The sequence below is a fragment of the Aythya fuligula genome, chromosome 14 (assembly GCF_009819795.1).
Source record: "Aythya fuligula isolate bAytFul2 chromosome 14, bAytFul2.pri, whole genome shotgun sequence".
Taxonomy (NCBI): Eukaryota; Metazoa; Chordata; class Aves; order Anseriformes; family Anatidae; genus Aythya; species Aythya fuligula.
Genome location: NC_045572.1, coordinates 5,455,798 through 5,472,678, shown reverse-complemented (window position 1 = coordinate 5,472,678; position 16,881 = coordinate 5,455,798). Strand labels below are relative to the sequence as shown.

General features: G+C 34.6%; 1 protein-coding gene across 1 annotated transcript in view; it reads right to left on the bottom strand.

Annotated features, from left to right (window-relative positions):
• Positions 1 to 1,015: 1,015 nt before the first annotated feature.
• The window catches only part of DOCK2 (dedicator of cytokinesis 2), a 187,729-nt gene continuing 171,863 nt past the window's right edge, over positions 1,016 to 16,881 (bottom strand). Inside the window, exons 45-52 of the mRNA XM_032196787.1 lie at positions 15,409 to 15,585; positions 14,035 to 14,118; positions 10,363 to 10,500; positions 8,720 to 8,847; positions 6,724 to 6,904; positions 4,355 to 4,475; positions 3,157 to 3,299; positions 1,016 to 1,791 (exon numbers count right to left, since the gene is read on the bottom strand). Of these exons, the coding sequence (XP_032052678.1) occupies positions 1,717 to 1,791; positions 3,157 to 3,299; positions 4,355 to 4,475; positions 6,724 to 6,904; positions 8,720 to 8,847; positions 10,363 to 10,500; positions 14,035 to 14,118; positions 15,409 to 15,585 (1,047 nt within the window). The 3' untranslated portion in view covers positions 1,016 to 1,716. The remainder of the gene's footprint in view (positions 1,792 to 3,156; positions 3,300 to 4,354; positions 4,476 to 6,723; positions 6,905 to 8,719; positions 8,848 to 10,362; positions 10,501 to 14,034; positions 14,119 to 15,408; positions 15,586 to 16,881) is intronic.

Sequence of the window (16,881 nt, the reverse complement as noted above, 5' to 3'; positions counted from 1 at the left end):
GTTTAAGGTATCTTTACAAAATAAACAGATGTTAAATCATTTCTCCTCACTCATTACCCGTAAAACAAAACCTTTTCTTCAGAAAAAAAAAATATTTTGTGATATCAATATTTCTTCAATTAATCTGCAAATAATCGTGAAAGACAGCTTGAGTACTCTCCTCTTTCTTCCCCCAGGTTAGCAAGATGCAAAACATGTCCCCCTCAGCTTTTCACTGAGATACCTACCCAATTAAACTGAGTTGGTTTTTCTAGAAAAGTTTTGTTCTTCGTTTATGCTTCTTCAGAAGCATTTTCAAGTTGCTGTGAAAGGCAAATGAAGAAAGAAAAAAAAAAAAAAAAAGCGCCAATTTTCATGACAAAAATCCTATAGTTAGTGTTAAAACTGGACTTTTTTTCTCTCTCTCTCTCTCTCTCTCTCTCTCTCTCTCTCTACTGTTATTTTAGGCAAAAATTTGTTTTGGTGAAGTATTAGCTTCAATGGCAAATATTTCAAACTTCTCACTTGCTAATTATTTCTGTAGAAAACAGCCTCAAACTGACAACTAGCAATGAGTCTAAGCTAATTAGCTTATTTAAAGTTAAACGTAAGATTGTTTAGAGCAATAGTTAGGCTTAGAACAAACCGAAGTTGCCTTTCTGTTGATTCTATCACTCAGCAAGAATAATGTTAATCTCTTTCTCTTACCCAAACCCATTTAAATGGCAACTTTTAATTTTGGACAATATACTTGCCTTTAGAAATAACTGGCAGGTTTAAAGAAAAATGAGATGCTGACCTGTGCTGTCTATCTTCATGCTGATAAGGCATTATCTTCCAACTCTGCCTCTTAAGTTGTAGGGACACAGAAAACTTATTTGGAAAACAGAAGCCTTGGGCTTTTAGAGTTCATTTGATGACAGTAAGATGCTATTAAACACATATGTGATGACATCTAGAGATTCCAGTGAGAAAGGTTCAAGGCAAATAAAGTTTTATTATTTTATTGATGAACAGTAGAAAAATGCAGCTTGTATCTATCATACTGATGGATATAAAATCAACTTGTACATGTGTAAATAAACTTTTGCATGTGTTCAATACAGTACCCGCTACTCTGAAAATAACTTGGGCATATGGTGTCAGAATCATGGACATCACCCTGAGTAAGATTTGAGGATATAGAGCAGTGCGTTGGGAACAGCAGAGGGACCCAAGGAGTGTAAATCCAACTAGGGCCACAGAGCACACTCGAAGTGACTATTTCGTGCTGAGCCATCAGTTGCCTTGACAACCTTGCCAGCAGTAGTTTAAAGATAAGTGGAGTGTGCCTATACAAGCTGCACAAAAGGATAACTTCTGTGCTCTTTGAAAAGAACAGGATAGGACTTACATTATACGGCAAGCACTGCAGATGGCCTTTTAACATCTTTCTTCCCAGGAGTGAGTTTTATCACCAGGGAGCACACAATGATTTGTATAACCACAGGCTCAATAAACTTTCATTTTATATCCTAGTGAACCCATCCTGGAGTATTTGCTTGAAATATTATTCCTGTATTTATATCACATAACTGATCAGAACCCTGAATACTGTTTATATTCTCCCTCAGTCACCTGTTATCGGTGCCTTTCTTTACAGTAGACAGTTGTCTAAAGTAGGATATATACATACATGTATATATAATTATTTTTGGTTGAAAAGTGGTCATTTAATCATTTAATTACAGGAATTAATTACAGATCTGTAGATGGAGATTTGAAATGGTGCTCCACAGAGTACTTTCCATCTTCTAGAACTTTGGAAATACGCTGAAAAAAAAAAAAAAAAAAAAAAAGAGAGGAACTGAGTGCCATATGTTAATATGATTAATGTTTTTGCTTTCAGTAATATTTATATTAATTACTAGATTTTTTCCTTAACCTCTGACTAAAGAAAAAGGCATTGACCAAATCCTGGATATTTTAAACTTGTTTCCCTACTTTGCAAAACTATAAATCTGTATTTAAACCTGTCCACGTGATTTCAATGATACAGTGGCAGCACTATAGAAGGGAATTAAGTGGATTTATTCAATGCTTTTTCAGACTTCAAAAATGGGACATTTTTTCCATTTTATATTCTGTTTAGGTTTGAATGTGTGTGGATGAGATCATGCTGAAAAGCTGTTACTCCTCAGTCTTAAAAGAGCATTACCTGATAAATCAAACATAAGTGAAACCCTACAGGCTTCAAATTAAGAGTATTCTTGTTCTTACTAGGAAAATACAAGTATGAAAATACCCAAATGCTGATTAACCTTCCTAAAGGTATCTCTTTTTTTTTTTTTTTCTTTAAAGACTCCACTAACTAATTGATGAATATGAAAAGTTTGAAATATGAAATATCAGCACAGAGGTGATGTGTAAAATATTACAAGTGTCACAGAATGCTTAGATACTACACGTAAGTAGATAACAGCATCTGCATTGAATTTCATCCTTCCACTACCTGAAAAAATAGTAAAACTTTTGAATCTTGATAACTCCACTGAATAGTTAGATAGCAATAGATATATAGCTGTATTTTTGTTGTCGTTGTTTAAATTCAATGGTGTTTAATTTTTTTTTTTGAAATTTCCACATAAGCCAAAGAAAAGTTTACTACACAGAAAGAAGGTCAATTGTTTAAAGCAACACGATTTACACTCCAGTGTAAGCCAATTTCTACTTTCTCATGATCATCCCTAACACCAGAAACTAACTCACACTCTGAATGTTTTACTGTATATGCTATCCTTACCTTACTCTGATACTAGTGTAAACTGCCCAATGTAATTAAATTGAACAAGAAATAATTGCTTTCCTCTTTTGCTAATAAGTGTTACATAATTCAGAAAAAATCGGTAGGTCAAATGAGACCTCTTGTGGAACAGATGCAGAACTGCACATCTGTGCCTTTGTTAAACGTATGAAGTACATTCTTATTCCAGAAAGCACAGCCAGGGGCAAATGTTTCTTACGCACAGTTTCCACTCCTCTCTTTGATAAGAGAAGTAAGGAAAAAAAGATAAAAGTTTCACTTACAGTCTTATGGAATTTTAAATCGACTTGATTTTCATAGCTTAAAATATTTGAAGAGGTAACACTCCCCCCCCCCCCCCCCAACACACAGAATTTACCATTGTCAGAACTTACCATTGTTTTAAATAACTGGTTCACTTTCTTTTTTTTGACGGTTCTCTTGTCACCATCTGAGGTGGAAGGAAACACTGGCTGACTCAGCCTATGTGATGCAATTGTTTCATCAGGTGACACAGGGCTGACGGACAGAGTTAATCCTTAGAACAGAAACAGATTGGTTGAAAAGAAAAAAAAAACAACGATAGAGTGCAATACAAAGTAGAATTTGAAATAAACTACTGCAATTACTAGAGAGAAATGAGACTTTTACAATCTAATCTTATTCTCAGAATACAAAAATAAGCAAAAATTTCCCCATTTTAACACTAAACTTCATTACATTGAAAGTGAACAGTGAAAAAAAAATCAATACATTTGTTCAAAGAAGAAAAATACATGTAGATAAAAAGAAGAAGCAGCAGGCTATGACAATCTGGGCAGGAAATTACTGTTGCATTGTACTAAATGTCTGTTATAGGCATCTGGAAAGATAGGAACAATAACAGGGCTAGATGAAGGGCAGGCTGAGAACTGGATGTGCTATGGAAGTAGATGGGGGGAAAGGATACTGAAATCGTGCAACGTTTTCTCTGTATACCTTGACCTAGAAATGAGTTCCACCTTCACTTACAGTTTTCCCTTCTTTATCACACAGTTATCACGCTTTCTAGGGGGCAGTTGTGTTACTTCATTTCCCCTTCCTCTTGCTGTGAGCAAGGCTTACAAGATTCCTCTCTAATATTAACAGCATCAATTGAAATTCCTAATACTGGGCAACCTTTGGGGAAATTCATCTGCCAAAGCAAAAGGATTTGAAACAAAGAAATGCTCTGTATCTAACACACTGAGCTGTAACTGAAGACTACAGAACCCCTTCCTTCTGCAAGCGAGGCCCTTCAGATGAGGGAAGATAAAAAATCCTTGCCTCTTTCAAGGCATGTTGAATGTTCACACTATAAAAGGAAGCAAAATTAAGAGCTCCAGAAATAAGACTTTCAGTATGTTACTACTAGGCAGCACAGAGTTATCAAGCAATAGTAGCAGTCCAGCCTCACGTGTACAGCACACACTTAAATTGTAGTGTTTGTCTTAGAGCCACAGAACCACACAGAGACAGCTACCTGCTTCTGCTTGGAGCAAACACTTCAGTGCTACATTTTCTTAAGTAGCCAAGAAATGAAGAATGCTCATCATCTTACTATAAGCAGCTTACCCGGAATAGTTGGCATAGAACGACTGACAGAGCTCATCTGCTTGAGGACAGATGTCTTCTGAGGTGCCACTACATGCTCTGAGAGGTTGGTGTCACTCATGAACTCATACTTCCTTGACAGCTGTTTAATAACAATAACAATAATAATAAATAATAAGAAAAGCCCTTAATGATGAACTAAGATATGCAAAACAAATATCTAGGCAAAATAATGTTTTGTGAAAAGCATATAAAATAAATAAATAAATGAATGTGCCCAATCCTAGTTCTTTGTGGAATTTCTAGTTAGATTAATACTTCTCATTTGACATAGAAAAAACATTACTCTAAAAAAGGTAGCTAAAAGAGATTATGTAATCTGGAAGTGTAGAATGGTGTTCCTACCATCTTTGGTATGTCATCAGCCAGCTCTGACTGTGTTTTGCAAGGTAAAAATAAGTTTTGAAAATATTTTTCTCTATTAAATTAATGTAGTAGCAAGCTTGGCTGTTACAAGGCTTGTCACTACTTTCCTGAAGCAATAAATAAATAAATAAATAAATAAATCCTGCAACACTATACACAGTTAGGTGGATCTGTACGTAATGTAATCAAAGGGCAAAGATGCTACTTGGTTTTGTATACTACTGCTTCTCAAAACATGCCTGCATGCTTCCTGTCTCTCTTGTATGAGAGCATGAGACAATCACAATCCTCTACAAGTTTCACTACAATTCAAAGCTCAAAGACTAGGGACATGTGGCAGATTGCGGGATCTAGCTCAAAGTAATTCTTCCTTCATTTCTGAAAATGTGTTTGCTTTATTGTAGCTTCTCTCAGCTAAGACACATAAAATATTTCAACTCAAATACTACTTGGAGCACTGCTCTTCCACAAGTAATTAAGGTCTGTGCTCAGTGTTCAAAGATCAGTATTTTCTTCTGACATAGCTTTAAGTTTCTAGTGCTGCCTGTTTTCAGTAGGAGTATGTCACTCTGCTTTGTAGCAGCAAAAAATACGAAAAATTCCAACCTTCCTCGCCTCCTCACTATAGAATGAAAAAATTATGCATGTGTTTATATTACATAAACAAACAATTAAGAACCTAAACCTGTTACATTATATGTATTTACTATCATTTGTGAACATATATTTTGTCTTTTGAAACTAGTGACTACAGTCTGAACAAAATATACTTGCTGAATAGGGAAGCTGTGGGCATATTTAATGCAGGGCATTTTTCCTGCTGTAGTGTGCTTCCCAGAAAATGTCCAGACAGACCAATAAACTAGTTCAGAGGCTTTTCCTTCTCCATTCAAAGTTTTCTCAACTGTGAAATCACACAATTATGCAATGAATCAAATGTTTTTCTGAACTTAAGAAAAGGCAGGTGAACACACCCATTGGATAGTTTCTTTCTTCAATACACCCTCCCTTTATTCTTTTAAGGGTCATTGAAATCTTGGACCAAGAAAAAGAGAAAATACTTTATCAGGCATGAATTTAACTGCTTGCCAGTTTCAAGTTCATATGCAAAGATAAAGCAACATCTCTGGTAAGACTTTACTAGAACAGTTAGAAGAGTTATGACTTAAGATCTCCATCCTTTGAAAGAATCTTAGCTTTCTATTCAATTCACTTTGCCTTTGATGATTCTGCCAAAAATTTTTTGATCAAATGACTTGCACTCTTTTTCCATGTAATTCAGCAGTCTGGTAGTGCCTGACATTTTAATTCATGCAGGGCTTGCCTATCAAAAGTACATCTTTCAGATCGTATTATTTCTTTTTACACTTAAAGAAGAAAAGTCTCCTGAGGACTAAAGCATTAAAATAAATAAATAAATAAATGCACTGTGTAAGTTATGTAAGGCACTCAAGATGATCTACAAAGCAAGAGATGCCCGTGCTTCCAAACTTCATTCTGGCACCATTTAAGGAACTCTGTTTGCAATCTTGCAGTTTCCTAACAGCTGCATGTTCCGTAACAAGGTACAAAAAGTACAGGGCTCATCACTTTTGAAACAGCCCTGACTACAAGGAGCTGCCATGAAATGTCAGCACAGTGAATTGCCTCTCCACAGGAAAGCTACCTTAACCCTCCCAACGTTGTACTCCATTTTAAGTTAAGCAAGCTTCAGAACTGTGCAGCTTCAACACTGTGTTATCTCTCATTCTTAGCACATAGAAATGTTCTGATTTTTCCATTGATTTGTTCCCTTTTTAGTATCCTGCAAATTTCTTTTGTGGCAGGTCAGATCACTTTTGTATCCTGCATAATTCATTTTTTGATAGCTAGAGTTCTATGTGAAATATATATTTTTTGCTAAGTGAGTGATTAATGTCCTCTTTTTATGGATTATAAAATACAAGTCTAAACCAGTAACATACACATTTCATATCAGAGATAGAAATATCAGGTGCTGTCTTCTCATCAGCAAACACCACACTGCTTCTTTTTGTTCTTTTTTTGGACCTCCTCATCTTAACTTCAGGGTGAGGATTAATTTGTAGACCATTCTCCTCTGATTCTGATTTTACTGGCTTTGGTAGCACTACTTCCAGATCAAAGCTGCAGGAGCAAAAGAAAAGAAAAAAAAAAAGTTAAGTTGCTGAATAATATTTTAAAAGCCACTGGTATTCTGACATCATTTCCCCATTTTCCATACTCTTTTTTCTACAGTCTTTTGAACTTCTGATTCACCCTCAATTAATGCAGGTCATCCCTTTTGACTTTCAATGCAACCTTGCACACACTGGCAGAAAGTATATGATATGTTTCAGCTGGCAACTGTAGTTGCTAATAAGATCCCCTCAGGAGGTATTACAATGTCTTAAAATATTACAAAGATTGTTAAATATTAAGTGCAAATTTCTCTTTGAAGATGTGTGCATTAACTCAAGGACTCCTAAACTAAACAGGGTCAGAGCTCATACGGCAGCTTTATGTGGGGTGATGATGGTGCTGAAAGCGAGACATGCTATTTTGGATGTTGAACAGGAATAATACTATTTATACACACATTTTAAGTGCATCCTCTTATTTATTTCACCATATTGGACAGCAATACGCATACCTACTGATAAAACAGAATCTCCCTCCTCCATTCCTCTAATATTTAGGGTTTAAATATTGGGCTACTCTTTAATTAAGAAAAAACAAGTGGGAAATGGATGACAGCTTTACTCCCTCTCTGCTAATGAAATTATCCTATTGCACATAGGGTTCAAATTATTTTACAACTTACAAATCGATAAAACAAGGTAGTATGGTAAATTTGCTGACCCATCCTGGAAAATAATTAATATCATGTGAATTAACAATATGTGCATGATTTAGCTACTTAGATGTCGTTGAATGGTATCACAGGAAGTGCCCTGCTTTGTTAGGGACACGAGGTGGCAGAAATGACAAATCACATTTGTGTGCAACACCCTTGCTGAGTGGAAGTCAAAGGGTAGGAAGAACACCTGGGGAATTTCATAAGGTATTAGAAACCTCAAAACCTATGAGCATTTAAAATGTAATTAAGTAGTGTTAAACACTGAACTGGCAGTCAAATATGCAAGAAGATGGTGGTACCTTAAGCAGATACTCTTCCAAGTTAGCATCATACACCTTTGGACTTTTTACTTCTTAAAAAACAACTACTCGAAAAGATAGAACAGATTTTACAAAAATCATAATCAAGCACTGCTCAGCGGGATTAATTTTATATCTGCTTTGTTTCTGAAAAAGGCTTTATGTGCCCAAAGGATAATTTATTAAGCAGTTAGCTTTTAGATGAAAAAGCTAAATGAACACACCTACAACTGTTCTCTCAGTCTATAAAGCCCTCACCCTAGAGCTGCAGTTAAGAAAGCATATTAGGCAAAACATTTTAATGATGACAGGCTTTACTAAAAAGTTCTACCTCTTCACTTGTAAGCTTGTAAAGGCTTCCCTCTTCTCCAATTTTCACAAAAAGAAGATAGCAAGTTAAAAGCTGTACTGACTCAAAGAGGCAAAAGAACCCAGATATTTGTGTTTTTCAAATTGTCATTATAGAATCATAGAAGGGCTTGGGTTGGAAGGGACCTTAAAGATCACATAGTTCTAACCCCCATTTAAGTTATAAAATATTTGTTTCCTGAAAAAGAAATGTCTTTTTGAGTGAGAATCAAGTGTATTTTGTCTATTAAGGTTGAAATAATGTATCTTTAAAACCGGAGGAAATATTAGCCACAGTTAAATATCATTTTGGCATAGTCAGAAAAGACTACTAGTGGGATTTATACTTGAATGCTTTTTTAATTTTATGTTTCTTGTAAATCTTTTAAGTTTCATCCCCTAAAACTGGCTAAAAAACAGGACTGAAAGAAAAATAGTATTATGTTTGTAACCAACCTTTCTGAAGCAATTTTGTTTGGAGTACTGCAGTCTGAATTCATGGAAGTCAGTGAAATAACTGACAACTGACGATAGGATCTCAGCATTGATCTTGGACGTCCTACTCTCTTGTCATCAAAATCTGGCTATAAAATAGGAAGGATAAACATTTTATCAAACACGTTTGTGTGAACCATGTTCCATCCTTTTTCTCTAGGTTTTAAAGATAGCACAGATGTGTTGCAAACATTTGGCATAGTTGAAGTTATTGCGATTGTGATTATTCCCTCTCTCTGGATAAACTCTTACTCTTAGCCTAAAGACCTCTCAAATGCTATGATAAGTGATAAGCTAAGCTATGGTAAGTGATAAGCTAAATAATAATAAATAAGATATGATAAGCTAAATAAGCTACAATTTACATAATTAACTTTGTGTCTGAAAAAAAGTATTAAACAGTGTCTGCTGATCTACTTCTGAACAGACCTACAGCAAGCATTTGAGAGCACTTTAGAGCACTTGCTTGGCCAAATAGCTTTATTTTGTCCTTGCTTGAAGGACACTAATCATGCCAGAACATATTCTACTGCAATGTACCATGAATTAAAGAATATTCAAAGGGAGTGCAACAGGTACTGCACCCCTAGTGTTGTTCATAGACCACTTCAGGAAAAATCTCCAGGATTAAATTTAAAAGATATATTAAAAGAAAAAAAAAAAAAAAAAGCTAGAATGTTGAAAATGTTGGGGAATAGAAGTAGAGATTTTAATAAAAGAAAGATTCACAAAGAAAGTGTGTTCTCTGCTCCTGCAAAATTCTTTCCTAATTGATGATCCCAAAAAGAGTGATGAAGGGTACAAGCATTAAGCAAGATTGCTAATTGTGGATTACAACCTCTGTTGTTGGTGACATGAGACTGAAAATAACGAGAATGTACAGAAAAAATATTTGCAATTCACATCATATAGGTGTGTAACACAGCACAGTACCCATAATTTAGATTAGAAACTTGCTATTATTCTCCCCTTTAAAAGAATACATACATTCCCTTATGAAATAATCAATGTTAAAGACAACACTAAAATAATTTCCAATGCAAATGGTGTCACAGAAAAACAGCCAAAAATATCCTTTGTGCTAGCCTGCACAAGCTCAGGTAGATTTTTATTCAAAAATTGTCTAAAGGCTCTGTGAAGCTATCCTTCAATTCCCATACATTTCAGCTTGGTCTCAACTAATATTTTTAGTTTTATATACATCATAGATTTTACTTTACAATGCAGCTGGAAGTGGCTAACACAGCAAGACCAATTGCACATCAATGCTCTAAGCTTCTAACAAAAATGACGAAGTGGAGAAACATGAAAATTTGCTTTTATAAGAATTTATATAAGAATTTGCTTCCTTATAAGACAGAAAATAATTGCATTTTTAATGGAAATAATACAATACTCCAAATCTTCCAAACGAGGAATACTTGACAGGTTAGAGAATTAATCAACTCTCTGACTATGAAACTCAGGTCCAATTACTTTCAGATTACAAGTAAACCCACAAGCAACAAAAGTGTATGCGCATTTGGTTAGGAAAGAACAAGATACATATTAAGTAGAGAAAGCACAGGAGTAGGAAAAAATAAAAAATAAAAGGACAGCAATACCAATTCTCTTGCTCCATATTGTTTTTCCACTTTAACTTTTAAATGCTTGAAACATTCCTCCATTCGGTCATGGAAAGGGCGAAGATTATCGGAAACTCTTCTTTCGTGAATTTTAATTCCGGCCCCAAGGAAAGGTATCTTGAAGAGGTGAAAATAGAAGAAAACAAGAGAGAATATTAAACTGGCTCTGACAACCCCTGTAACTGCATTTTAAGTATCTGCTAAATCAACTACCAAACTGTTACTGTTATTGATGGATAGATTCGTCAGCTGAAAATGAGATGATCGGGAGCAAAAACATTCCACAGAATTTTTTACCAGCAAAGAGGCAAATCAGTACGAGCCGAAAAGTGGGCTTGCTCAGCTATAGTGATTGCTTTTTCTCTCCTATGCATTTTGTGTTAATTGTTTGAGATAAACACACCATGTGAATTTTAAAAAAGCAAAAAACCTGTAGACTACCTGCTTATGAAGATGCACGCCATAGTTTACTAGAAATATGGTAAGGATGCAAAATATCCAACTGGACTCCAGGCAAATCATTTCAAATTCTTCTCTTTAGAATAAAAGAGTGACTGGGTAAAATTTGAATCAATTTACTTGGGGCTTAAGCATATGATCACTTCTACAATTACTACAGCAATTTAGCATGTTAATGCATGGTTACTAAGAGATGACCTCTTCCTTTCTCTTTGAATTTACTCTGCAGACTTCCCTTCCATTCCCCACACATAAAGAAAAAAATCATTAAGATAATGCTTCAGTACAAAAAACGAACAACTCAAGCCATGACCAGAGGCAGTCATCACTAACCAAGCTGGCTTTTCTCCACTTTATGCCTGTGCCTTCCTTATTTCCAGGATGGGGTCAGTGAGAGGTCACCAGAGGGGTTAAGATCTCTGGCTCCTCCTACTAGATTCAAAAGAACAACTTACCAACTGCCTTGGAGGAAAATACATGACCAAAGACATTTAGAAAAAGGTATCTTTGTATCAGTTCATCAAATAATTCCTTGCACTTGAATTTCTTAAAAATCCTTCAACTTTGCCAGAAGGAATAGCTTTCTAACCAAATACAAAACAAACAAACAAACAAAAATTTACAATGAAGCAAATATGATAGCAATACTACTTTCTAGCCCCTCTTCCCTACAATTCCTTTCTTTGCTTTTATATTGCTACTATTATATTTGCTATTGTATTAGTGTAATAATATCAATTAAAAACAAACAAAACAAAACTTATCTCCAAAGATGATGACACACTTCTACAGGCTGTTTAAATAATAATGTGTGGTCACAAAGAGAAACTTCATGGTGTTTCTCTTTAAAATATAAAGGCATTTCATTATTCTTCAGTCTTTGAAGATGATGATTTATGAGATTTGTTCAACAGATGTGGCTACCCTTTTCTAACTGCTTTACTACAGACTTTTAGCTATTTCCCAGTAATGCTTTTTTTTTTTTTTTTAATCCACTTAGATTCTATACTTACTTTTTGTGTTCTGACCATATAAATACAATTAATATTGTATACATCACTTTCCATTGACATTATCATATTTTTTGGTAGTTCAATTCAATATACATTTTAAAAACATGGTATTAAAGCAGATCTATTACAGACAGATCTGTTTGTCCCCTTTAAAAGGATTTATGGGGACAGAACCAAATAACTATATTAGTTCTAATGCCACACATGGTACAGCATCCACTTAGTACTTCTGATGGTCAGAAAGTGACACTATACAGAGTCAGAGTTGGGCAACAATACAGAAAAAAGCTGTTAAGGTTGGTGACTCAAAGAAATTTCCAAGCTGAATCAAAATGAGACAGGAAGAAACACCACAAAACAGAAAAAAACTTTCAATTAAAACTATTTGAAAGCTTCATTTCTGAAAGAGGAATAAATTGTTAATTCTTGCTCATTTTGGTCCATGAAAACTGAGATAATGTACCCTTTTATTAAGATGGCATCAGATTAAAACAGCAAGAAGGATTTTTTTAAAATGAGTTTAGATAAGAAAGAGATATGGAAGATAGGTAAGTCCAGATTTAATTAATCTGTTGGACCAGACACTTCTGATAGCAAAATATCATATCAACTCATATTATTTCATTAAATGCCTCATGAAAGAGAGATCACTTTATTATACTTGGATAGAGCAGTTGCTGTACACATTAATTTAAACAGTAAACGATTCTTCTTTCTCATTTAAATCATTTACATTTCAGAAGACCTCATAGAGATTTCTTCACAAACTACAAATGTGCAAAAATTCAAGTCTCTAACAGTCATTTATTTTGCTATATATCGTTGCCAATAATTTCTGTTTGGACTAGATAATGCAAATAGAGCTGATGATTTCTGAGAGCAGGTTTTTCTACCCTGTCTTATCATAACAAATGTTTAGGACAATGAGAAGAGCCTTTTTCCTTTGAATCTCAGCAAAAAAAAAACATTTTTTTCCTGCTACTACCTCCTGTAGGTGCATTTTTCTCTTCAAGGATAAAAGGGCTCTGCAGGTTGGTTGGCTTATTGTATGTACACTAAAAATAAAACAAGAAACAACCTTGGTGCTGCTAGTATAGACAGAATATTCCACTTTCCTCTGGAGATATAGCTTAACAAATATTTACTAATGGTCTTCCATGCTGTGTGTCACATAAAAGATGTGTAGCATGAGTCGTGAACGGTCACTGAGTTTAAGTAAATCCTGTAAGCAACTAGCATTCCTTAAGATTCCTAATGTAAAACAAACAAACAAACTAATCCACAAACAAGCAACAACAACAAAAAACACAAAAGACACAGTCATCTCTAAGAAAGATATATTTACAAAGACAATTTATGATGTTTAAAAATCCTTGTTTTCCCATCAGTTCATGAAGTCCTTTTGACTTCAGTTGAATACACACCTGAGTTTTGAAATGTTGATTATTTTAAATCACTAATGTAGCCTGCTACACATGGCTTTTGGTAAACCGTTCTAAATAGTAAGTTCAAGTACTTTTCTGGCCTACTGCTTTCCCCAGGCCATAAGGAGATGTATGGATAATTTCTCTGATTCAGATGACATTTCAGTTAACTCCTAAAGGACGGTATAATGATAACAATCTTCAGGAAGTAAGATGTAATTTTGAAATTGAGCCATTCCTCCAGTTTAGGCACATATGAAAAAATAAAGATAAAAATAAAAAAAAAATGGGATTGCTTAGATCCCCAAGAACACTTCAGCAAATACATGCTACAGCAGACAGTAAGGAATTATGGTTAATGTTGTTTTGCCAGTGATCTTAGCAGGTTTGTAAAGGAATACACGCTTTCTGTTAGGCACATCAAAACTGATGGTTTAAATCCTTTGTCCTTCTTAAGGGAAATTATTCATACCTAAATAAGATTATAAATAGAAAGTCCTTTTACAACTACATATACTCTAAAAGAAAAGGAATAGAACAGGAAATTTCTAACCAGAATCTTATTTTTCTGTTCCTCCTCACTTTGGGGAAACTGAAAACAAACAAACAAACAAACAAGCAATAGAAAGTTTCCTCTGAGTATAGAAAAACAACACAATAATCTAAATGATGCTACAAGGGAACTGAAAAACAGAAAAGGAAAAAAAAAAAAAAGCTGAGGAAGCTTCAGATAACTGCTGCCAGTAAGATGTTACCTGCCAAGCAATTAGATCTTTAAGTCTATTCAGCTTTTCTTGATCCTCTGGATGGTCTCTGATATATTCTTCTGTAAAGAAAGCCTTAGAAAGAGAAAAAAGAATTCATTCCATCAGATAAAGAGATCAGTGATTGCTCCAGTGACTACAGCTGGTGCCCATAATATTGGTTATTAGATAAAGAGACATATCCATGCTCCTTAGCCCGGTAATGCTACTGATAATTTCATATATTAATTGAGAACTGGAGTGTTCTTTTTTGTTAAGATTTTCAGTCTTTATCCAACATTTCTCAGTCTGAGACACTTAATACAAGAAACCAAATTCTTGTTTGTTTTGTAAGCTTGCACTGAAACTAAAAAGCATAAATTTGGAGTGCCACATTTTACATTATCATTTTATTCAGGTGCCCTACACTAACATCAGCCAGTGTTAATACAATCAAGTATGAACTGTCATACATAAGCAGAGCTAGATGTTGCATACATGTAGTCATTTGTTTGTGTGTTTACAAAAGTGGTACTTTAGGACTAACAGCCTGTCATACTCCTCCAGAGCACATCATTTTTATTGCATATATATATTTGGTGTGTATACATACATACATATATACCATCCACTCAGCAAACCTGCAGTCTGTTTGACATGCCAAGCCTGCTGAACAAAGTGCATACTTTCCATCAAGAAATTAGAGGCAGAAATAATAACACTCTACAGCTTTGGAGTAGCCTTACATTCAAGTTCATCCCAAACCTTAGTAATTTAGAATGCAAACAAAATGAATATGAGTTTTTAAACATTCCTTTTTCTTTATTGTTTTTATATTATTATTATTTTTAAACCAAGTTGGCCTTAGGCACAAACTTGCTACAGTTCAGTTACTCTAGACATTGGCAGAGCAGTTTTTATTTGTGTTCTCATTTTTAACAAAAACTGCTCTGCAGAAAGGCTGCAATTGCTGAGAAACACTGATAACAACATAATAGATAACCTACATCTAAATCCTACAGACCTACTACAGGATGAACTTGATTTATTTACTCCAGAGCAAACCTTTTGATGTCTGATGTTTTTCATTACAAAATGTAATAAAAACCCTATATATATATTTATATATTAAATATATATGAAAGCCCTCATGACTGCTATTTATATTGAGCTTCAGTTACTCTCCCAATACCTTTATTGCATGTATGCTACTTTCTGATTTGAAAGACTACTGATCAGGTGTGATCAGCATAAAAGGGTCTTTGTGGATTTCATATTCCCAGCCTAGCTTCCACGGCCACTTCGGACAGAAGTGTATCATGATCAAGTAGAATTAGGATATAAAACATCTGAATATAACCTTTACATTGACTTAAAAACTCCTACCTTCTCATACTTAGCAAAACCACCCATTACAGCTGGATCAACAATTCCATTCAGAAGCATAGAAAGTGGATTAATAGGAAGGTTCTCATCACTCTGGTATTGGTTAATCATCATCAAAATTTTTTCATTTGTCATGGACATGGTCTCAATAGCATTCTCTAAAGGACTAATTGTAGTCTATAAAGAAATAAAAGATGAAAAATATTTAGTAAATCTTTATTTAAGGTAATAACTTGATCCAGATAAATTCAAATACACATTTAGACTTGTTAAATCATTTTTGAGAAAAAAAATATTTGTATACTTGAAACTTAAAATCTTTCATTTTTAAGAATTCATTTTCTCTGTAGTTTCTGTAACTTGGATTTTACCTGTATTCCATGAATGCATTACACAAAGAAACTTCAAGTCAGAGATTAGTATTTGCTACTTCATTCTGACAGATGATTCAAATCATCTCCTATTGTTTACGCCATTTACGTTGTAAACATTTTGTACACTTCAATGCATAGAAAGAGAACAAAAGCCTAATTCTCTTTATCTCAATGTCCTATGATAGAATTTGCATTAAAGGTATCTTAGCTATATTTATGTAATGATGATTCCTAGGTACTTTCTTAAATGGATCAGAAATCCAGTAATAGCGCTTGGTTTGACACCACCATTATCATATTCCATAATGAGATGTAAACAGTCTTTGTGCACATGGAAGCACACCCTCTCTGTAGTGTCTGTGGCTTGTGAAATGCTGCTTGACACGCAGGAGAGATGTTGTGAAGAGGCAAACCCACAGAATGCACCAGCTGAAGCCAGGGCAAGGAGTAGCAATCCATCCTTGGGTGTATCTGTATGCCATTCCCTGTTCTGATGAGTTAGGCACATTGTAGAACATGCAAATGAAGTGCCTGAGCCTTCGCTCATTCAGTGGCTGATTTAAACTCAGAGAATGATGTTGCATCTATAATGCTACAAGACACAACCCAGGCAAATGACAAAGTCTTTTGATCCAAGCAGCTTATTTGTAACATGCCATGACGTGTAATAACAAGAGGAAAAGAATAAAAGAGTATAATAGGAAAATTAAACTTTTCTTAAAAACAAAACAAAAGAAACCCTAACACTCATACCCTTCAAACTAGAATGGGGGTATGAACCTCTGATGCTAAACATAGCGGGGTTCAAGACCAGACGATGCAAGAGCATGAAATAAAGATAGAAAGCTAACAGTGTTTCAAATAAAAGTTCTGAGGAGAAAAGGGAGATTGTGCCATGCAGCAGATCATTCTGCATGGAAGTAGACAGCAACTGCATTGAAAAGTGCAGGTAAAAGAATAGAGAGAAAATAAGGAAATTAGAAGGAAAAAAAGTCAGCTGGTTAGCTTAAGTGAGAGAAGCAGGATTCTTTCTCTTTTATTTATTTTTTAATGAGGAACTTGGAAGAGGCAGGTCAACAAATTCTATCAGCTTTGTATG